The sequence below is a fragment of the Aquarana catesbeiana genome, linkage group LG05 (assembly GCF_042186555.1).
Source record: "Aquarana catesbeiana isolate 2022-GZ linkage group LG05, ASM4218655v1, whole genome shotgun sequence".
In the NCBI taxonomy this organism is placed as follows: domain Eukaryota; kingdom Metazoa; phylum Chordata; class Amphibia; order Anura; family Ranidae; genus Aquarana; species Aquarana catesbeiana.
Genome location: NC_133328.1, coordinates 205,889,639 through 205,914,037, shown reverse-complemented (window position 1 = coordinate 205,914,037; position 24,399 = coordinate 205,889,639). Strand labels below are relative to the sequence as shown.

General features: G+C 38.4%; 1 protein-coding gene across 8 annotated transcripts in view; it reads right to left on the bottom strand.

The window, feature by feature from the left end:
- The window catches only part of ELMO1 (engulfment and cell motility 1), a 546,685-nt gene that overhangs the window by 5,327 nt on the left and 516,959 nt on the right, over window positions 1-24,399 (bottom strand). For all 8 annotated transcript variants that reach the window (XM_073630502.1, XM_073630506.1, XM_073630503.1 and 5 more), the window contains 3 exons: window positions 17,965-18,072; window positions 9,464-9,546; window positions 6,337-6,414 (listed from right to left, as the gene is read on the bottom strand). In XM_073630502.1, the coding sequence (XP_073486603.1) occupies window positions 6,337-6,414; window positions 9,464-9,546; window positions 17,965-18,072 (269 nt within the window). The remainder of the gene's footprint in view (window positions 1-6,336; window positions 6,415-9,463; window positions 9,547-17,964; window positions 18,073-24,399) is intronic.

The following is a 24,399-nucleotide window of genomic DNA, read 5'->3' as shown; positions in this document are numbered from 1 at the left end:
GACACTAAAGTGAGGCATGCTGGGTAGAGCAGGTGTTTTAAAGAGCCTTTTTTTTTTTACTTTTTTGCTTTGCCAGTGTCCGTTTCCTGTGAGGGGCAGTATAACCAAACTGTATCTGAGTAATACTTCCCCATTGCTGTAATGTAAGTGGGCCATCAACATCACCAGGCATAATGCAGGTTCAAAGATTGGTGACACAAAAAGAGAAGAAGAACGGTTTTGGGGGACCAGTCAACTCTACTGGGACTGGAGGGGAGGAAAACTGAATAGCCATAGATTAGGGTAAGTATTCCTTCCTGTTAAATCATACCGGGTTGCTAGGGTGCACATTTATTTTTGTGGCCAGCTTGGAGTTGGGCTTTATTGATACTAAAATGTCTGTGATTATTATTATTATAATACAGGATTTATATAGCGCCAACAGTTTGCACAGCGCTTTACAACATAATGACATTTTTAGACTGTGATGTTAATGTCCTTAGTTTAGAGCTACGGAGTTTTAAAATTAAACAATGCAAAAACAAATGCAATAATATTGCTCATTTAATCAACTTACTGACACATACACAATGAAATCTACTCCTGTCTGTATTTACTGTCTTCTGCATATGTAATCACTCCATTTTAAGCATGTCAAAGTGGCTTTTCAGCATTCTTATACCAGCTTGTATCCTTTAACCTCTGTTTTGACCTCTAATTAAATGCAGTTACCACCCTCTTAAGCTGTTGTATTAATTATACACCGCACCATTTATTTCAATTTGCTGAGTATTACCATAGATATGTGCTGAAATCTAGCTTGCACACATTGAAGACACAGTAGGTGTCATATGTGTTTAACACATCTTTTAAATCGTATACCCAAAATAGCCATGCTGACCAATTTTGACTTGAATATTTAACCAGGACAATGCGTATTTCACATATTTTAGCTGAGATGGAGATTCATATGAGAGATTTCAGAACACAGAACCCTGAGGAGGTACAGTACATTATGGAAGATGCTTGAATGAAAGGTCATGCACTGAAGCTGGAGACTGGTGTAGTCACAGGGGACTGAGAAAAATCACTTTACTGAAAGCTTAGTGAGTAAGTGAAATAACCCTTTGGCATAGAGGCGGAAGAATAATGTGATATATGATCTTTAAAAATGTTCATAATCCAGTTATAGTGTTGCTTTACTCATTTTTTTGTTAGAAAGAACAGATAATTGGCAAAAGTATATTTAACAGAAAAACATATATGAAACAAAGATTTCATAAGAATACAGAAAGTCCATTGTACATCCGTGCACAAGTGTAACCATATTATTCACAGGTATGAAGACACACTGCACACAAGAGGACGCAGACATACTAAGAAGATGTACTAAATATGCATGTGCATATGTGTGGCTGACCTAAAAAGAATGTATGCGTTTTTTTTCCAAACTTTTTTTTGTTTGTATTCCAATACAAAGAAAGACCAGAAGATACATGTATGAATGTCCAATGTATGTACTTTTTAAATCTTTCAAGATATACTGTACATAGAAAAGAGAGTGTGATGTATATAAATTATAAGTACCGTATATACTTGAGTATAGGCTCACTCGAATATAAGCCGAGGCGCCTAATTTTACCTCAAAAAACTAGGAAAACTTATTGACTCGATATAAGCCTAGGGTGGGAAATGCAGCAGCTACTGGGCAAACAATGCCCATCTGCAGCCTCACTGTGCCCATCTGCAGCCTCACTGTGCCCACCTGTATCATCAGTGCCCATCTGCAGCCTCACTGTGCCTATCTGCAGCCCTACCTTTGATAACTAAAACATCGGGTGTCTCCTGCTGTGTCATGCAGTCTGTTCGGCGGCCGTCCATTGTAACAAAGCCCCGCCTCCTCCTCGTCTGTGACAGACGGAACACTGATAGTTTCCCAGCATTGTATCAGTGTCCCTCTATCATGGACGAGGAAGAGGTGGGGCTTTGTTACAATGGACGGCCGCCAAAGAGAGTGCATGACACAGAGGGAGACACCCGCTGTTTTAGTTATCAAAGGTACGGCTGCAGATGGGCATACTCGAGACCCTCACTTGAGTTTAACCCCTATGCAGATGCGTATGCAGATGTGCGTACTCGGCTTTCGGGGGTTATATCGGGATGATGCCCGCAGCTGCAGGCATCATCCTGGTACCATTTTTTAGAGCTGGTGATCGGCTTTCCAGGTATAACAACCGATGAGGCTAAAAGCCGCTCGGCTGTTATACCGGTTGAGCGGGAGTGGACGTCCCCCCCTCCCGCCGCTCTTACCGGGCCTCCCGATCCACCGGGAGGCCCGATCACCAATCCGCCACCTCCGGTGGCTAGTGACAGTCTGGAACGAAGCCGTAAGCGGCTTTGTTCAAGCTTCCTAATAGTAAACACAGAAGTGACGTCATGACGTCACTTCCCGTTTACTCGGCTGCCAATGGTGCCGGTTTTAAAAAATATACAGTATTCAGAATCGCCAAAAACTGCAATCTGAATACTTTGAAGTGCAAAGGAGGGATCGGGGGTCTTTTAGAGTACCTGCCACCACCTATTACTGTCACAAGAGATGTTTACATTTCCTTGTGACAGCAATAAAAGTGATCAAACATTTTTTTTTTTAAACACAATTTATAAATATAAAAATAAATAAAATAAATAAGAAAAAAAAAAGCGCCCCCGTCCCCGCGAGCACGTGCAGCAAAGAAAACGCATATGGAAGTCGCGTCCGTGTTCAAATCACACATGTGAGGTATTGCTGTGATCGTCAGAGCAAGAGCAGTTCTATAATAATTCTAGACCTAGACCTCCTCTGTAACTCTAACCTGTTAACCGTGAAAAAAAATTTAAAGTGTTGCCTGTGGAGATTTTTAGGTACCATAGTTTGTCGCCATTCCACGAGTGCGTGCAATTTTAAAGCATGACATGTTTGGTATCTATTTACTCGAAGCAACATCATCTTTTACATTATACAAAAAAATCGGGCTAACTTTACTGTTTTGTTTTTTTAAAATTCATGAAAGTGTCCCTTTTCCCAAAAAGTTGCGTTTAAAACACCGCTGCACAAATACCGTATGATATTAAATATTGCAACAATCACCATTTTATTCTCTAGATTCTCTGCTAAAAATATATATATAATGTGTGGGGGCTCTAAGTAATTTTCTAGCAAAAAATACAGATTTTAACTTGTAAACACCAAATGTCAAAAATAGGCTTAGTCATGAATGGGATAAGCTGAGGGGTGGGGGTGGGGGGTTTCAGCCTAAAAAATGTGCTGAAAAACTCGGCTTATACACGAGTATATACGGTAATTAAAGGTAATTAATGTTTTAAAAACTATACCTCTATAAGCAGTCTCTGCTTCCTATTTTGCAATGTTACATAATTGTTAATTACCGTTCCTTTTTCCAATGCAAGTTTAAAGTAGAATTGAACTCCACTTTTGAACTTTTACTGTACCTACCGGTAATCCCATAATAGTATGACCTACAGGTCTTACTTGTAGGTATAGTGAATATCTCCTAAGCTTGTACTGTTTAAAATATATTCACACAACATGCAGTTGGTGAATATCTTAAAAAAAAAATCTTAAATGTAAGATTTTTACATTTAAAAAAAAATTGCTCTGGAGCTAAACTGGTTAAGATAAACACTGTAATCGTAAAAAAATATGCGCTCACTATAAATATGCCATATTTCCCCTAAACAATAAAGCCGGTAAACTGATGTGTGGGTTGATTATATTCACACAGTGAGTGCTGTCTCAGGTGGGTTAGTGCAGGAGAAATACAAAAAAAAAGACAAACATAATGAGTCAGGTGTTATTGAGGCTCTAGAACTCATATCCACTTCTGTCCAGATGTTGCAAGAACAGAGAAAACAAGGGAAAGAATATAAGATAGTATTTGGTGAATCTAACCACTCATATTTTCTTACATTGGATAGGGCACCCTCAATGTGTGTAGACGGATTACTCATATGATAAAGCATTAGCCATAGCTGCCTTCCAATCCATAAAAAGCGTCTGAACCAGTGTTAAACAATTCTAAGCGAATATTTCCTGCTGCAAGTAACGGTTTTGCTTATTATTTTAACAACATTCTGCTAATGTACTTTACTTTTTGAAATATTTTAATATCTATAACATTTAGAACTTGCTGATAATGGCTAAAGACGGTTTAAACAATAAGGTCTGATAGTTGTCAATATAATGGATAGAAAATGCTAATTTTTATTTAAACTTTTTACAGGAAATTATAGTATATTTTGGATGTTTTTTTCTAGCTTTCTGTTGCTCTTTTTATTAACTGCATCTCATACACCGATTTGTAAATGACCTCTGGTGGCCATTTATATATCAGAGAATGTGATTATTACTGTTAAGCTTAGTTCACTTTATAAAGTGTTCTTTTTTTTTAATAAAGTCAGATCAGACCTAAAAACTTGCACTGCAAGAGCAGTGACACACCGTCATTGTGCAGCCCGTTTGTGACTAGACAGAACCAGGTAAGTAGTATTATCAAAGGTGATCAGCAATGGCAGCTCCATAAGTCTTTCATGATAGGTTTACTTTAACCCTTGTCCATATGTCACTGGTGCCTAGATGCCCAAGTCAAATGTAAGCATTAGCATGTGTTGGTTAACTTGACAATAATTCCATGAATAATTTGCATGCTTAAATTGTATATTTTTTTTCAGACTTGCAAGACTGTTTTAATAAAAGCCGGATCAGGATGAAGATAGAAAATAGATTGTGCAGCAAGGCTCCCGCAAATATAATTTAAATAAATATTCGGACAAATATAAACCTACTCCATTACAGTCATTTTAAAATAGGGATTCAAAATATTGTAAGAGCCTAATCATTAATGATTATTTTTCAGGTAGAAGTTTTTAACCTAGGAGTCATGATTCCAGCAATCATTTTTGGGGTGTACAATGCCTTGAAAAAGTATTCATACCCCTTGAAATTTTCCACATTCTGTCATGTTACAACCAAAAAACGTAAATTTATTTTATTGGGATTTTATGTGATAGACCAACACAAAGTGGCACATAATTGTGAAGCGGGAGGAAAATGGTAAATGGTTTAGAACATGTTTTACATATAAATATCTGAAAAGTGTGGCGTGCATTTATATTCAGCCTCTGAGTCAATACTTTGTAGAACCAGGGAGCAGCTGAAATGGAAGTCCAGCCTGCTGTGCTGGGATTTGTAGTCCCATGGAGGGGAGGGCAATTCTTACACATACTGGGGAAGGGGGAAGGAGTCTGGTCATATAAAGTAAAATACTCTGTGTTGTGAGGGAGCTTCTATGGCTGACCTGACCCCCTTCTAGAAATACATATTGTCTGGCACACTGTTTGAAAGGGGAAATCTGGGGTTTCAGGTGTAAGGGAAGCTTTCTGGGAACCATGATTTAAGGGGGCACCTGTGATATAAGATGTAACACTATTAACTCTGGTGTAAGGGGTAATGCTGTGGACTCTGAAGTAAAGGAGGACTCAGATGTGAGGGGGGCCCTGTGAACACTGTGGCATATGTAGGGGCACATTCACAAATGCTTTGATTTCTGAAGAGCGATCCGCAAAACACTCTTCATAGAGCATTTTAGAGGTGGTGAGGATACGTTGTATCGCCTCCATACCACCTGCTTTAACCTCTTGAACTCCACACTGCCCAGGGTTGCGGGGCGCTTGCAGAGTGTCGTCATTCACTTGAATGGGTCACAGTCAGTGGGTGCTACAACTGCTGAAAGCAAAAAGGGGTATAATTGCAGCTGCGGCATGTGAACATTCCCAGCCGCTGCCTCTACAGCTAAAAGGTGGTAGTGGTTGAGGGGTGGTAAAAGAATGGTTCAACCACAGAGTTTAATAAGTTAAAAATATAAAGTGTTTTATTTTATTTTTTTAACATTGATAAGTGTTAAAAAAAAAAAAAAAAAAGTTTTTATACATTTTAAAATGTTTGTTCACATTTATTTATGAGAGTGCATGTGTGTGTGTGTGTGTGTATATATATATATATATATATATATATATATATATATATATATATATATATATAAATATTAAGCTTTGTCATGCACACCCTAATGCAATGGTGTGGGGCTTGTGTAAATGGCATCAGTCTGAGACGCTTCTGTGATCATTCATTCAATGCAGGTGCATTTTGACCTGCAGTTCATCTTCTAACCTGCTTCAAGTAGGTTTTTGTATTCCCATAGACTTGTATAGAAATGCAGAAAAAAAAGCCTGTTGACAGAGGCAATTACAAAGAAGGTTGTTAATAATACTCTCCACAAAAAATGAAACCATTAAACTTACCTCATGTTTATCTGGAGCAATGAAATTTAGTTGGCAGTTGGATTCATACATGATTGAAAATGCTAGCTCAAGCACCTCCTAAACCATAAAACAGACAGCTGGGTATAAGTATTAAACAGAAATGTGATGCGCTTGTGTAAGGCAATTTATGGAACATAGCATTCATGGTTGTTAAATAAAGATGTTAATACAATTGTAGATGTTTTCATAAATGCTAGATTTTTAGTCAGGAAGTTTTAATTAGAAAAATGATCCAGAAAATGTCTGGCTCAATCCACAAATTCAAGAAAATTTACAAACTAGGTTTACGTGGTTTGGCACACATCACATGTGCAAAGGCATTTTCTTATATTGAAGTTCTCTATAAGATGTCACCTTTCTGCCTTTTGGTTTGTCCACTTTGTGAACAGTGAAACAGTAAAATGACTCTATCCATGTGTAAAATTGTAAATGTGCCAGTACAAGATGATAAACATTTTCTTAACGGACAGCAAGGCATGGCATTTCAACAGTTACAAGCAAAACACTGTTTTGTGTATTTGATTGGTATTGTTGAAGCACTTTCCAAATAAATTGACAGCGATTTAATAACTAAAGAAAACTTTTCATGACAGAAATATGTAATTTATCATTGCTTGTTTTTCCTTCCAGCTTTTGTTTGCTGCATTGCTAATGCTGGATCTGAGACACCCAGACAACTAGAAGTTTTCAAAAAAAGGCCAATTAATGGCAGCCTACATATTTGTTTCATGACAGGTGTACTTTAAGGAGTATCCAGCCAAAATATAAAGGATTAGTTAATAATTTCATAAAAAAAAAAAATTAAAAGGTTCATAAACTCACAACAACCTTCCCACCAACCCCCCCTCCCCAGTCTCCGCTGCTCTTACAGTAGCTTCCTCAATTACCATCTTCTGCCGCCCTCCCCAGCTGGTGAAACTGTACAGACATTTTAAAACATAACTACACAGGCCTGGAGGTTATGTAGGATCCTAATTCTTGCAATAGTGAGTGGTCACTGGTCAGCATGACCAGGTGACCATTGAGAATCTTTTTTTAATGCCATCCAAGAAGAAAAAAGGATCAGGAGAGATTCCCATTGGTCAGTGTTATTGCGTGACCATGCGAACCAATGGATGCATAACATTGAGAGCATTATGATGCAATATAGGGGGTTATTTACGAAAGGCAAATCCACTTTGCACTGCAAGTGCACTTGAAAGTGCACTGAAAGTGCACTCGCTCTAAATCTAAGGGGTAGATCTGAAATGAGTGGAAGCTCTGCTGATTTTACCACCCAATCATGTACAAGCTAAAATGCTGTTTTTATTTTCCTTGCATGTCCCACTCAGATCTACAGCGACTTTACTGCCAAGGGCACTTTCAGTGCACTTGTAGTGCAAAGTGGACTTTCCTTTAGTAAATAACCCCCATAGTCTCTGGGCTGCGTAGTGAAGCTTTGAAATATCAAGACTAATACAGAGGCTGGAGTGGGTGGCAATAAATTGTGATGAGGGCAGCTGGGGACTGAAGGGGCTGGGAAAGATGACGTGGGTAGTTCACCTTTTCATTTATGTGAAAATGTGTCTGTGTAACCTTTAGAGATTTTTCATTACATTTTGTACTGGTGACAAGTTGTCATTAGTACAGGGAAAATGTCCTCAATGAAACATCATACAGCAGTAAAAACCCCTTCCCAGTTGTATTCAAAACTACAAAAAGAAATTTGTCTGAAGTTGCAGTTTTAAAGAATTCCTCAGCTAATTTCAATTAAATGACAATTCTGTTTATGTACGTGCACCCTACCCCTAAAGCCTAGTACACATGATCAGAAAATCGTATGAAAAGTACCACTTCTAAAGAAATCGTATGATAATCCGATCATTAGTACACAGCTTTCGAGAGCAGATCAGGACAGGTTGTGCAAAATTATCCGATGGGACAAGCACAAAACCTTTTGTCGTATGATGCCAGATCGGACAGTTTTCATTTAATCAGAACAGTTTTAGTCCAAAAATACAATATAGTACATCACTTCTGAATTTTTTTTTTCTTTCATATGAGAATTTTTGTAACTTTAGTAACCTCTTCATTTTCGATATGGAGACTGGTATGCAAAAAAAAAAAACTAAAAAAAAAACTAAAAAAAAAAAAAAACGGACAATCATTCGTCCAATAATCTCATAGTGTGTACCAGGCTTAAGCCAGGCCCACTCATTTCAAAAGCAGTGAAAACTGGCTTAACCCTGTGAAAGTTAAAATTTACTCTTTAAAACCCTAACCCTAATATCTAACTTGTTATTACTATTCAAGGGAATAGTGTGATGACTTTACAAAGGTATTAATGTCAGTTCTTGGCACTATGCTAAAAACATGGATAAAGGTGACCTGCAGTTTTTCCAGTCTCTAAGATGACTGTATTAACTGAGTGAAAAAGAACTGAGAAAAGGATTTTATGGGAGCAGTGGTAAAGACTTCAGTGTATAGCAAATAATGCACATGGTAAACATTTATATCATAACTCATGCAAACAGCATTGCAAGGGAGCCAATGTGTACAAGTTAGGATACAAAAGAATGGCTACATAAAAGATCATATTATTATGCAGAATGTTTAGCAGGTTCTATGAGAAATTCAAGCTACTGGAAAACTGTCCGTACATCTATAATTTACACTGATGCAAGCTCAAGAAAAAAAAGGAAGAAAAATAATTCTCATCATGTTCTTCTGAAAGAAAGAACGGCTATTACCGCAACAGTCCTTGCCAATTAGATAAACACCCTTAATTTGACAAAATACATAGAAAAAAAAAATGCTTTAATCTACACAATTGTCATTGATTTGTTCTTGTTAATTAATATGCAAAGTAACTGGTTATACTTTACTCAGGCGTAGAAATATTCTTTACATTAGTACTAGGAATTCTGACACACGAGGAGCCTACCATGTAATTATACTACTATGACGGCTTAAAGGCATCCATAGATGTCATCTATTAAATACAGATTTACTTAACAAAGTGAAAAAAATTGTGCCACTTCAAAGACATGTGTAGCTCTGGTGAAGCATTACAGTAAAAAAGCAATATATTGAATATTGCAGGATACATGCTTTTGGGAGGGCTCACCTTGTTTTGTTTGAGAGCACCTTTCTCCTTCATGTGCGGGCAGTCCTTTCCAGTTAGTATTGCTTTAATGTCAGCCACTGGCACTATGAAGAAACAAAAAAAAAAGCATAAAAGTTGTTAGAACAGTACATGGATGCATCCACTGTGGGAATTGAAGTTAAATAAAATTAACAAATATATATACTTGTTTAAAATACATGAATGTAAACTGTTTAACCTGCCACAGGGTTTATAATTCTGTACAAGTAGATTTATGATCCTGATACATTTACTAGATGGCACAGCCAAGGTCTGTGCTCCTCTCAGATCTTTCTGTATGCTACAATGCCGTTAAGAAATACATGGCACTGTTAACTTTCATAACAATGTTATGCATGGCATAACAATTCCAATGCTGTTTGAGAAACAGGGATTCAAATTTCATGGTAGAAAGTTTATTGGGCCCTTCACAAGATCTTTCTGCAAATCTCCTCCCTGTGCTGGAGATGTCTTAGCCAGGATGGTACATATCTGCACATCTTATGGACCTGCTCAGTTCTGCAACCATTTTGAACTTGGGTGTGGAACTTGACCTATAAACTCACTGATGTTCAACTGGGTGATGACCAATGGTTCACCTGCTACACCTGGCCCTCAAGTGTCCTCCAGGCAGTACAGATGCTCTTTCACTATCCAACTGCTTACACACCCAAGGCCTATATATCACTGTTCTGGCAACAAACGACAGCACCACCTTTGGGAGTCTGGCTTTGAAAAATTCAGGAAATATGCTCCATTGATGAAATACTAGCATCCTCTAACCATACAGAAGAACAATACTGCAAAACCTTGTTCTACTGGTTTGACTATACTTTTTCAGCAGATTATGCTGCTGGCATAGCCTGCTGAGCTCCAATTTGGATTAGGAGGCCTTCTGGACCAGAGATGGTAAAGGATAGCCACTACTTGGTTGCTCTATGTGTGGGGTACCCAGTGGCCCGCTGTAATGGGAACCCTGGGACACTCCAGTTCCCCAAAATCCCTTTCACCATTTTTCTTTTTTTTTTTGTAATTGGAACAGACCATTCCATGCAGTCTATAGAGGTGTTGGGTGAACCCAGTATGGCTATCCTACTGTTATATTTGTCTTGAGTTAATGTGTGAAGTGCAAGACCTGAAAGGATGAGTTTCCTGCTGATACCTGTCAGCTGGAAATTCAAGTACCTAGGTTGGTCTCCCTGTCTCGCTTTGAGAAAATCGCTAATCCTGCTTTTCATGCCCATTGTGTTTTTTATTACATTTCTTTCTTTATCTTTGGTATTTAATGTAAGCCTGTGCTGGCCTTTGTTATGTGCACCTACTCTATAGACTTAGCGCCAATTGTCAGGCGCTTTTTGTCATCTATATGGCCTGAAAAACCTTACGGCCATACATTTTACAATTTTCTTATTAGGTTTCCTTTAGATTTACCTTCAACTATGCCTGCCTGATTGAATACAAATTGAAAGTTTTAGGTTTCATCTCATATTATATGGTTTTGTTAAATCTAAAGGAAAATTGTACAAGAAAATTGTATAATGTATGGTCAGTCTAAATAAAGAATTAAAAAAAAAATCATAACAAACTTTATTAAACACAGTTTATATAATAAACAGTCTTTATCCCCCCAAATGTTTTGTTAGGTAATCAAGACTATTCATCACTTAAACAGGGTTTAATAAAGGCTGTTATGAATTTGGACCCAACCCTAAGTGCTCCCAATACCATTTCTTTTCTTTTTTGTCACTAGTATGGTTTGTTATAAGGACTGGTAATATTTATATCATTACCAGTTTAAATATCATTAAACTGTACGCAGTAAAAAAATACAGTCTGGTCTAGGACATCCCTGAATGGATAATGTGTAACAGCAAACAAATGAGGTCCACACTCTCCTTTCTCCTAAATGTCCAATGTTAGATGGACAAGACTGTGCAATGCAGTATAGCCTCGTTGGTTTAAAGTGCTACCCTTCTCTCTTCTGTGCAGGAGATTACAGGAGGCTGATTTTAAGGGAGATTTTAAATCTTTAACTGGTTAAATGGTGGCTTTTATATTTGTCTGTAGGTCAGCTTTTAAAACGCTTCGGGTTCCATTAATAATACAAACATTATTTTGAAATTGTATAAAAGAAAACATTGTTGTTAGGTTACAGCGTTTTGTTTTTTATTTTTTTTTTACATTTTTACATCATTAAGCTTTATTTGCTGCATAAAAATGATATTAAGGTACTGAATACACTGTAACTATGTGGGTTCCAAAAACCATTTAAATCAATTTGCTAAAAGAATTAATTACTCGTAAACCTCATTCAGTATGTTGCCATTAATCCAGAAGAACAATGTCACTGATTTGTACTGCTGTTGGGTACATTGTATATTTTCACATTATTTATTTTGGAGATTTTAAGATCCACTTTGCTGTAGTTTCAATCAGCAAAAACAACAGGATTAATTTTACATGCACGGCGATCTTTATTTATGTTTACAGCAGATGCCAAGTCTGCAGCAGTAATTATATTAGAGAGAAAATCCAAAGAAAATCTTTTATTTTTATCCTCATAAGCCCCAGCATGTTTTAACTCAACAAAGATTACATGCTGAATAATGAAAATAGACTATGCAACGCAAAATCTTTTATAACATTGTAACCAAAATGCATAATGTTTTACATTATTACTAGCAGCATTTTCTATCTGTAGCAACATTTTCTTGCAGGTTCATACTCAAACGAAAACCATGTTAAACTACTGAAGACCAATCAATTAGCAGGAAGTCTTTACGAGTAACCTTCTCTACTACTGGACCACATCATTAGGTATGCAAGTTCTTGAGGGACACTGGACTGTTTTTGACTGGATGGGCATTTAATAGCTACATCTGCTTTGGGGCATGTAGATATGGTCAAGCGAATTAGTTGTTGTTCCACTAAAGAATAGAATGGGGAAGACACATGATCTAGCATTTTTTAGGGACGATAGTGGGAAAAAACAAACAAAAAAATGTCATTATCTCATGGCGGAGAACACAACTTGTTAATGAATGAGGCCTGAGGAATATGGCCAAAGGTGTTCAAGGTCCACAACCGATGAAAGAACTACTTTCTATTAAAGTGATTTGCAGTAGAGCTGCACAAACCTAGCTGCAGGGTTTCTGGGGAGCAGAAGCTGGAACCGATACTTCCAGAATTGTTTATCAAAGAAACTTTGATAAAAAAATAGGTTTTGGGGAAGTAGCTTGCAAAGATGCTACTACTGTACGTTTTAAGAATGAAAATTTAAGTCTAGTGACAAGGTCTCCTAAAAAAAAGATAAAAGCTCCAGGGGACAAGTTGTCCATTGAGAGGGTCAAATTATTATTTTACAATTTACATTTGATAACATTTCTATTTGACACTCTTGATCTCAACATAAAAATAGGACCTATAATGGCATAGTTATATACAAACACTGTAGTAACCTAGCTGCAGGGTTTCTAGAGAGCAGAAGCTGGGACCGATATTTCCAGAATTGTTGGATCTCTAAGAAACTTTATTAAAAAAAAAAAAAAGTTTTCTGGGGAAGCAATTAGCAAAGATGCTACTACTGAAAACTTTAAAAATGAAAAATGTAAGTCTGGTGACAAGGTCTCTTTAAAAAAAAAGATAAAAACTCCAGGGTACATGTTGTCCAGTGAAAGGATCAAATTACTATTTTAAAATTTACAATTGATAACATTGCTATATGACACTCTTGATCTTAACATACAAATAGGACCTACAGTAGAAGGGCATAGTTCATTACCTGAGATATGTGGATTAAACAGTAAGTAATAGGGACAGCCTACGTCAATGAACACCGATGTCCAAAAAAAAAATAAATAAAAAAGTGCACTGGGGAAGTCATTTATTTCGATTAAAATCAGGCTTAGCATAACTGTCCAATGGATTCCACAGTAATGCCAGGAAAAAATAGGTCATATCAACCGATGTGATCATATTAATGTGCCGTTTCACCTATTTGTTTACTTCTGCATGTACCCATGAGATATATGTAGTAAAATTAGATGAAATCATTGTAGAAGAAAAAAAAATATGTAGGGATATGTAAAGCCAAACATTATAACTCTGGTAATTCATATCTATTTCTTCCTTCTCCAGTATGAAATGAATTAGCCAATTTAGAAAGGTTAATCTCTGCTGCAGATATATTGGCTTGCATACAGTAGAAGTGCAGGTAACAATGACTGAAGCTTTAGTATTTATACTTGCAGGTACCAGAATCTCACCTAGATAAAGAGGGTGAAGTGTACAGTAAAGCAGTTATCACATTAATCTATGGATGAATGATTTATTGCTAATGAAGTGAGTGGTGACCAAATAACTATGCTAAAAGGTGTTGTTATTAGGTTTAGAAGCCTGATTCCCCACCAATTGTTCTCTCACATAACTCAAATTTCAAATTATTCATATTGTTAGCTGTGAATAAATAATGTGGGCAAAAGCTAAATAATGAAGAAAAATAATGCAATCTGCTATACAACAGATACATAACAGTGATCATAAGAGGTAACCACAAGCTCATAAATGTTGTGCAAAATCCTCCTATTGTCTATCTCAGAAGAAGGGGTGTACAGATTGGACGCTTCAAAACACAATTTAAATATGCTGGATAAACAAGTAACAAGACTATTAATATTAATATTATTAAAGCCCAGGTTTAGTCAAAATTAAAAAAAATATAGCACAAGGGCATTACCTACTATTAATCCAATGTGGCCCTTGTGCTGCTGGATAGCGGGAGTTGATAGAGCTGACAGATCTGTGACAGGCACTGATCAAGATGTCCACCCTTTCTTCCGACCTCTTCCATTCAAAGAAGCTGTACTACAGCTTCTGTGAATAAAACATAGGAAGCAGGCCTTTCATTAATCTGGCCATCCTCCATTAATAGATCGTTTTTTGTTTTCAATCTCTTTCCATTAATTTTCAATTTTAGACAAGATATACAAAAAATACATTTTGTAGGATTGGGTAATAAAATACATTATCAAAAGAACAAAAAGATAAATTATATCTCAGAGATACATCTCCATCCAACAATATATTTTCATCTTTGATACAGCATTAAACCACCCCCTATTCCCTAGGACAAAATTTTATTATACCAAACAATAGGATAATACCTGAAGTTCCCTCATATTCTACTTGTATTCTATTCCACATGGTCGTTATATTTCCATTGTCATAGGTTCCCCCTTTGAATCTCTATTAATACCGGGCTGTAACTTTACACTGATCTATCTTTATCAATAGCCATATCCCACCTACAAAAAAGACTCCACAACAACATATAACAATCATCCATATCACACACACATATACAGGGGAAAAAAAAGGGGGGGGGGGGGGGGTTCCAGTCTTATTCATAAATATTGTGTAAAAGTTGCAGAAGTTTGAAATTCTTCCCATATAACAAGTGTTTGACGCAAAGGTTAAAAGCAATAATCCACATAAATGACAATATTATGCATATAAATGTGGAACTGGAACAAGGGATAAGAAAGGATAATAGTAGTCCATGATGGTGTGCATAAAGTCGATGATGAGGTATAAAGCCCACATTCATGGCAGCCTTCCAATTGGATTAGAAACCATATTCCCAAAAAGCACTGTAAGAAACAAAGAAAGGAGGCGCCTTTGGGTGCAGACTTAAAGCGGAAGTAAACACCTCCATAAAACTGTTTCATTTCCGGCACGTGCCGGAAATGTAACACTCCCATTGGTTGTGCTCTCAACCAAACTGTCAAGCCATCCAATAGCTGGTGTCATAACTGATCACATGTGCAGCATCATGGCAGTTGTAGATTAAACAGAGGCAAAGATGGCAGCTTCCTTGGCTGAAAACGATAGGAGGGTTTACTTACACTTTAAAAACAATTTTAATAAAAAGAGCAGCAACAGAGATTGCACTCATATTTGTGTTGAGTTAAAAAGGCACATGAGAGTCCCAGATGTAACTGGAGGGGTCCGTGAGGTCGATCATCCCTGCCATGGATGTGTAATCAGACTGGTCTTTCAGATGCACTGTGTCCACCGGCCGGCAATAATGGAGGAATACCAGAATGAGGCTTGGAAGGCAAACAGCAATCCAGGTGAGGGGCGATGACATCACACACATGCGAAGCGTTTCCTGAGTCAGCAATCCGTAAATGGCATGAAGGCTGCACTCCTTTGTCAAGCTTGACAAAGGAGTGCAGCCGTCATGCCATTCACGGCCTGCTGACTCAGGAAGCGTGTCGTATGTGTGTGATGTCATCGCCCCTCGCCTGGATTGCTGTTTGCCTTCCAAGCCTCATTCTGGTATTCCTCCATCATTGCCGGCCGGTGGACACAGTGCATCTAAAAGACCAGTCTGATTACACATCCATGGCAGGGATGATCGACCTCACGGACCCCTCCAGTTACATCTGGGACTCTCATATGCCTTTTTAACTCAACACAAATGTGAGTGCAATCTCTGTTGCTGCTCTTTTTATTAAATTTGTTTTTACGTCTGCACCCAGAGGCGCCTCCTTTCTTTGTTTCTTGAAATTCTTCCCATAGCTGCCATATTTTTGGGGATTGTTTACTTAATTTCTCCTCCTTCAGAATCCTTCCTCTATGGACTGCATCTCACTCATTTCACATACCCATTCTGCTTGATCTTTAGTTTTTCACCAGTTTCAAGTGATTATTGTCTGCGCTGCTATTAACATATGGCGTAAAATATCCCCCTGGATGAATTTAATTGACCCTGGAATAATTGACAGTACTGAAGTACACATACTTAATTGATTGTTAGATCGTGGTAACTTTTTATTCATTGAAGTGATAGTACAGCTTCTATGAACAGAGGAGGGGGGTGGAAAATGTGGGCATATTGGGCACTCTTGATGAGTGCCTGTCATAGGTACATTGGTTTCGTTAATCCCTACCACACTGTGAGTTTACAGCAGTGGGGGAGGACATGTGTGTGTAATTTTAACTAAAATTAGGCAATAATAATAATAACAACAATACATGCAATAATAATGCTAATGCTTTGTTGTACTGGAATGTTTACATTTATTTCCTGCATATAAAAATTGCATTCAAATATTGTAACGATCTCCTTATTTATTTTATTAATTATTTATTAATTATGAAATGAACTACATGAAATACAAATATAGCTAAAGGGGAACACTGTTACCTTGAATGATCATATAGACCCTGTACGCCTACTGGTCCAAGTACAACTAGGACACATTAAAGAGAGACCCTTCTAGCTTTTGGTCTTAAAGTGTTACTACACTCACAACAGTAAAATCAGTCTGTACTGTATATGCAGTAAAGCATGCTTGTTATACTCGCTGTGGAACCTAAGAGGTTAATCCCGCACATTGTATTAAAAGGCTATTCTGATACTCCCATTATTCCACTGTCCCTAAACCATCTCCTGATAAAAAAAAGGGCCTTGGGGGCACTCTGCACATGCTCAGTTTGGTGTGTATTGCATTTATTTGGAGAGTGCATGGGATCAGCACAGGGCCAATCAGCATTGTCCAGACAGAGGGTCAGGGGTCCTGCAGCCTCAAAGGACAAACAAGGAAGAATGAAAACTCCTCCCACAAGCTTTAACCAGACAATGATAGAAGTCACAAGACTGGTATATACTGCTGATGAGAAAAGGTATTTAGCAGTTTATATTTACTAAAATAATTGCATTTTCCATGTTATGTGTACTGTGGGAGACCAGATATAGTGAATGCAGGGTCCTGGGTTTAGTAACACTAAGTATATACATTTTAGGCTGTTTTATGCTCTTTTTTTCAGTACAGTATAGGTTAACTAAGCAGACAACACAACAGAGATGCTTGGTCTGAGGCACACATTATCTGAATGGAACTTCATATTGAGCCATATTATACAGGGAAGAGTCTTTGTTATGAATCACTGTTAATGAGTCATTGAACGGTGTAAACAATAGAATTAATAAATCAAAAAAGCAAACTGATAGACTTTAACACAAAAAGCAATCTAAAGCTCCTCCTGCTGGCTCAAAAGCAGAAAGCAAAATATTGATAATAAAAAAAAGAAATACATGACAATATTTTAAAAAATTTAACTTTTTTTTCCATGTTCATAAATCAATTAATGTACAAAATCACTATACACTCCACCAAGCTCTTGTGTGCAACAAGCAACTTCTGTTGAATGGAAATGTTAAAAATGTTTTCTTAATCAGCGCCTGCAGCAGAGTTCGCACTGTCCGAAAACAATGTCTCAGGCAGAAGGATTCATCTATTTACCTCAATTGTGTAGATGGAGGAATCAATTCATTTTTATTCTATGGTCATCCTTAGTGTAACCAGAAGCAGCATTCAACCCCATAGAAACATAATTACTTAAAAAAAATAATTTGTACATATGGTTTGTGTAAGTGTAAGCCATGACATTTTTATACTATGCAAAAAGTTACTTACATTTGTCTTGCAAATTGTCATGTGGTACCTCCCCTTGAGGACTCTCTTCCAAGTCTCCATAGTGTAACACTTTGTGATTAGGTGAAAGTCGACAATACCAAAACTTATCTGCCAAAACATAAAAATCCGTTAAAACAATACAGTTACAAAGGAAACTCTGGTTACGCAAAGAGAAAATATAAAGATTAGCATCTATGTATTGCATTCCAATACACAGTAGAATTAATACATTTATATTGTAGTATATAAGAGGGATACAGATATAACATTTCCAGGGATCGATGACTCTTAAGATAAACAGAGCTAGCAAAAACATGTGATCATTTGTGGGTGGATAAATGTAGAAAGCTAGTATGAGTTTAGGGCAATTAAATATGACTTTTAAAAACTATGCAGGTTGCCATTTCTGACCTCTCCATGTGAAAATGCTAATTGCATGGCTCTCATGCTGAAGCTTTTGCTTTAGTACTTTCTCAGCTAATGACTAGAAAGAACTGTGGAATATTACACAGTACCTCCTTGAAGTGCAGCATTTTGTGCTCCCCCCAGGAAGGTCTCAGTGGAGCAGCCATTTTACCCTTGTATTGGGGATCTAATAAGGTGTCCACTCAATAGTGGTCCCTCTTGAAATTCTGGGGTCCTTGTGAAGGTATTTAAAGGTTCACTCCACTTTTGCTCAGAAAAAACATTTTCTTCTGGGTGATTAATGTACATTGTAAGTATTTTAACAAAATGTGTTGTATATTCCTACCTGCTTTTACTCTGAATGAGTGGCTATTTGTTAGTTCATGTCCTGTGCACAGTGATTCTGAATAGGAGTGCTAATTCATTACAAGCAGCTGATGCACTTTCAAGGTTCTGATAAGAAAGGTTGCAGTGTCTGTATCCCTTTAAACATGATTAACCTTTAGGGGATTTTTAGGAGAATGCCTAAAACCTGACTTGTATCTGTGTGTAAAGTTCTTCACACAAGCAGGAAATGACATTTCTGGGGGAGTTCTGTTATGCCAACTGTGTACAGAACGCCTTCAGGTTGCCTTTTTGCATTGAATTGATAGAAAATTACAGCAGCTGCAGGTTAAAAAGGAAAGGTAATTTGAAAAACATATCATTTACAGTATGGCTTCTGTAGCAATTATATGTGCTTTTTTTTGCTATATTAGTTTGCCATGATAGTGGAGTTAGGTTTTAAGTATAAACAACTTATTCACCACAAATTGCCTTCAGCAGTAGACCCCGTGTCCAATTCCAAGGTTTAGGAGAGGTGAAATGTCTTTCTTGAAGCCTTCCCCATCTTTCCCTCCTCACCACTAGCACCCACACATTCCTCCTCTACCTCACAGAGTAGATGAACACAGCAGGCAAAGGATTCTGCTGGCCCTCTTCCTGCTGCTGTACCTCTATTGCCCAAACTATCAAACCATAGCGTGTGTTCCAGGTGGATCACAAGAGGGATTGTATCACTAATCTCTCTCCTGTCACAGCTTACCCTGTTGGTCACCTCTTCAAAAATCCTGAATGATGAGCCATTGACATTATGAAAAGAACCTTAGCCCTCCAGAGTCTGACCTCTCACACGAATTGCAAAGGTATTTGTTGATGGCAAACTCTTGGAGCCTCTGCAGCATGGCCAACATTGAGTTCCAGCATGTGGGAATGTAACAGATGAGGCGGTTGGTTGGCAGCTTATGTTAATATGCATTTCTGTCAGGTGAGACAAGGCCCAGTGTGACCACCTAATGTGGCCACAAATTCTTCTGGCTTGATGAAGGATCTCCTTCATGATAAACCACTGCACCACCAGGTTGAGGAGATATATTAGGCAAAGTACATGTGTGATTTTCCCAGATGAGGGGCAGCCAGCAGGTTAGTGAGGTAGTGTTAGCTACCTCTCAGCCAGGAGATGCCAGCAGCTCTGGCCCAATGTGGCTCCTGTACCCCAGGCATAAAAGCTAAAACACAGAATGTTGTATTTAGCCTAGGACTTTATGTATGCTCTGGGGCGATTGGGGTTGACTGCTGATTCTGAGTAGTTGAAGGATATGGCCAGTGAGAAAGTAGGGGTACAGTTGTCAGTGCTACCACCATCAGACAAGACACATGATGGAACCACCAGCTCCAGCAGTGTGCCCTGTGCTACATTCTTTCCAGCCACCAGAAGACTGATCCAGCGTGCTGTAAAGAATATGAAGCATTCCTGCTCATGCTTACTGAACCACATTTCTGCAGTCAAAAAACACATTACTTTCCACATGCTGTTGGAGGGCAAAAAAATAGTAGCCGGGTATCTGTCACAGTGATGTAATACAGGCCAAAAAATCTTGCATGGGTAGCGGATTTTATGACCTGAAATGGGAGCAGCTCAAAACCAGTAGGTTTGGCATGATGGTATAAATACGCTGTCAGTAGAAGCTTCAGATGCTGTGACTGATGCAACAGGAGAATTTTGCAGTAGGGGAAGGTGAGAAAGTGAGATCGTTTTGATGCCAACTTTTTGAGGCTCTTCTCCCATCAAACTTTGTGATGTCAGGGTCATGTGTTTCCACATGCATGTTACCCAAACGGCTGGTACTTTTACTATGGCTGATTCTCTGCAGGCAGGGGATGCAAGCCACAATGGAGCTGATGGCAATAGATGCATTAAAAAAGGACTACACTGCAAAACTTTGTGGACTGACCCTGGGAATAGCAATGGCCTGTACCCTGTACCCATGGGAAGCATTGCCAGATGGATTAGGATGACCGCTCCCTCCAGTGCTCTGCAAGCTGCCCCTTGACAAAATATTCCCTTGATGCTGTTCTGCCTCCCCCTCAGAAAATCCTCCTCTCCAGTTGATGGCATTCACAGATGGTCCCACTCCGAGGACAGTGGCAGTTTGACTGGGGCGGTACATTTGTCAAACGGTAACGCAGGTGTCCTAAGGAGAGCTCAGGGAGGACAGAAACCTCCCGTGGAGCAGGCAGGTTTCCACCCCTTCCTGATCACTAGAGCCCACTATGCAGTATACTACAACTGCTGGAGAAACACTGCCTCTTGCTGCTCCCTAGCTAATGTCCCCTCCCTCTGTGGTCATGTCTTCACATCCTCAATATCAATAAAACAAGGAACAAATGACTGCAAGTGGGGGCCCAGCAGCTAATCATCAACTACATTTTTTTGCTAACACACACCAAAAAGAAGTCCCAAAAGGGCTGTTGAGTCTCTAAACTGTGTTCACTGCCCTGCAATCCACAGTAATTTAGCAAACCAAGTGAACCTGTTATAAAGTTGCCCCAGGTACCAAATACATTAGTAAATTACTTCTAGCCTCGGGATCCCCAAAACGCTACGATTACTAAATTTGTAAATATTAACCAGAGCCTTCAATTAATATGAACTCTTTTGAAGAGTTCACTTCAGTTTATCATTAAGGCCAGCCATACACGGTTTTGAATCCTGCTGAACCGGCTGAGATTTGAACCGTTAATGGGAGGGTGGAATTTACCAAGTTGATAGATTGATCAACTTGGGTACAACCAGCCTACTGGATTAAATATATAGAAAGTGGGTGCTGCGCTGACCTAAAAATGGGGTAAATTACCCTTTAGCAGTGTAAACTCAAAAATCATATATAGATACACGGTGCCAAAGTGCACGATGTGTAACCTGTAAGGTACTTTTTCGTGTTAAAAACGACAATATGTGCCCAATAAGGTAGTACTAAACATACAGGGAATACGCATCAATCCTCAATCCCCTGAAGAAGTCACGTGATCCGGTGACGTCACGCGTAGGGACGGGATAGGCGCTGAGACTGACAGGATTTGACGAGCTCGCCGCTCGTAGGAGATATACAGATTGTACAGGAATTTTATGTGAGTACATTCATTTTAAACTTTTAATAAAGCTGATGTGTTTGACAATACTACACTATCTGGTACTCCTCTGTTCCTATACATGTAAGCTCTGCTGGTACTGAGGAATCCAAGCACAGGGACCATCCGCTCCGGGCCAGGGATCCCAAAGAGAGACTACCCCCTGCAGCATTACTTTTATGCTATTGTCCCATTGCCTTAAGGTAAGGGACCACCCTTCACTTCTGTGTGTTTCTTGCACAAAGAGGACGGACACATTCTCTCTCTTTTGGCACCCCACTGGTTGTGATGTTACACATTGTACTTTAAAAAAAAAAAAAAAAGCAATCACTTTATTGTCCACCCATATGCTGTTATTGTGACACACGCCTGACGTGTGCAAGGACATATTTGCGATTTATGTGATAAAAGCAAGAGGGTTTGGGAAGTGACCAATATACACGCCACTTATTCACTCTGCATTTTCTGTGTCGTTTGCACTGATTGCAATTTTTGCTGGACTTTGCACATATTTGTTTATTTGCACTACTTGTTGGACTTTGCACAATATTTGCTCATTTGCACGTTATTTATGTGACACACATCTGGTGTGTATTAGGATAAATATATGATGAGGGCGATAGGGTCTGGGAAGTGACCAACATATACGCCATATACTCATCTTGCACTTTTGTGTTGTTTGCACTTATGTGTATTCTATGCTGGTTTTTGCACAATTTGTTTATTGGCACTATACTGCACATTATATATGTCATTTAGCCATTTTTTTGCAATAGGAATTGTTTTTGATCTTTGTTTACATGGACATATATTTATATAATATTTTATTGTTTTTCACCTTTAGCACTATAGCACTTTTATAGAGATTGCTACACATGTATGAGGATTGATGCGTATTCCCTGTATGTTTAGTACTACCTTATTGGGCACATATTGTCGTTTTTAACACGAAAAAGTACCTTACAGGTTACACATCGTGCACTTTGGCACCGTGTATCTATATATGATTTTTGAGTTTACACTGCTAAAGGGTAATTTACCCCATTTTTAGGTCAGCGCAGCACCCACTTTCTATATATTTTCTCCACCCATGGGCTTTGTTTGATCCCATTCGGTGTCCGCAGCTGTCCGTATATACACCCTTTTTTCCCAGGTAGCGCAGGAATAATCTACACTTTTGATTTTATCAGCCTGCTGGATTCTCTTGCGATTATCGCTAGCAGCCACTATAGCCGCTAGCAATAATCACTGTCTTCTACCGGCAGGGACGGCTTCCCCTGCCCGCCCCCCTGCCAGGAGAAGGCAATTGCGGATTCCCCGTCAACACTAGCTGTGTTGATGGAGGAATCGTGCAAATTTCTTTCCTGCAACCCACGGTTGCAGGACAGAAATTCACACCATGTATGGGCAGCTTAGGTCATGTCCTTACCAACAGGCTGCAACCTTGTCAAGAAAAATATTTTTGCTTGCTGAGGGGACTGTTAACAGACACAGCACATATATTATTTAATCAACTGAGTTGACATTTGAATTGATGTTGGGGAAAAATGAAAATGTATGACCATATAACTTCTCCTAGGTCATTCGGGGTCCTGGGCATATAACTGTGCAAATAATACAATAAACACATTCTGTTGCCAGCTCCAGCAACAGTTTCTAAAAATAATTTTTATATTATTAATTTAAACTATGATACTTTTATCAAAGGTCTAGGTAATTATTTTTATGTAGGTTAAATAATTACAATCGGTTTAAAAAAAAAAAAAAAAAAAAAAACAGAAAATCCGCAGGAAAAAAGTATGATAGCCTGGACGAGATGAAAAACATTACATTTCTTCTCAAGGAGAAATCAAGGAGTAAAAAGAAATCGTCTGATGGCAATCCTAACTCTTGTTCTTGACATTAGTGCAGATAGCTGATTTATATTCTGGTTTACATGATTAAATCTGAACAGCAACACACCCACATCTGTTCATTTGATTTATGGGAAGTGTATTAATGGACTCTGTCCAAATAGTAAGTTTATTCAGTGTGATATAGGGTTGAATGTAGCTATAAGAGTGTGGGAACTGCATTACCGTGTTTATTAATGCCTAAAAGAACTTTTCAAATAATAACTTCTAAACTGGTCAGGTAATTCTCCTTGGTGTAGAATACAGCTGAAGACTGTGAAGGCTGTAGTACAGTCACCATTATTTTATCAACCAAAGGCCAAAAAGCCTGATCCTGTGTGAACTGTAGAAAAATACATAAGCAAAAAATAAAAAGCATAAAAATTCACAAATTAAACTAAGCGCTTTTCTCCATAAAACATGAACTGTAATTGCTATGTTTCAGGTCACCTCAAATTCCATCTGATCATGTAAATTTTCTTACAGGCTGTAGAACAACATAATGGCGCTGCACTACCATCAAAGCTACCCAAACCTGCTACTGGGAAACTTCACTAGGGCAAAGATTCTTAACCAGTGGGGGACATTCAAAACCTAGGTACATTTTTGTAGCCCTACATCTGAACAGTACCTGTGATTCATAAGTATAGCTCCCCCCCCCCCCCCACCCCACACACACACACACACC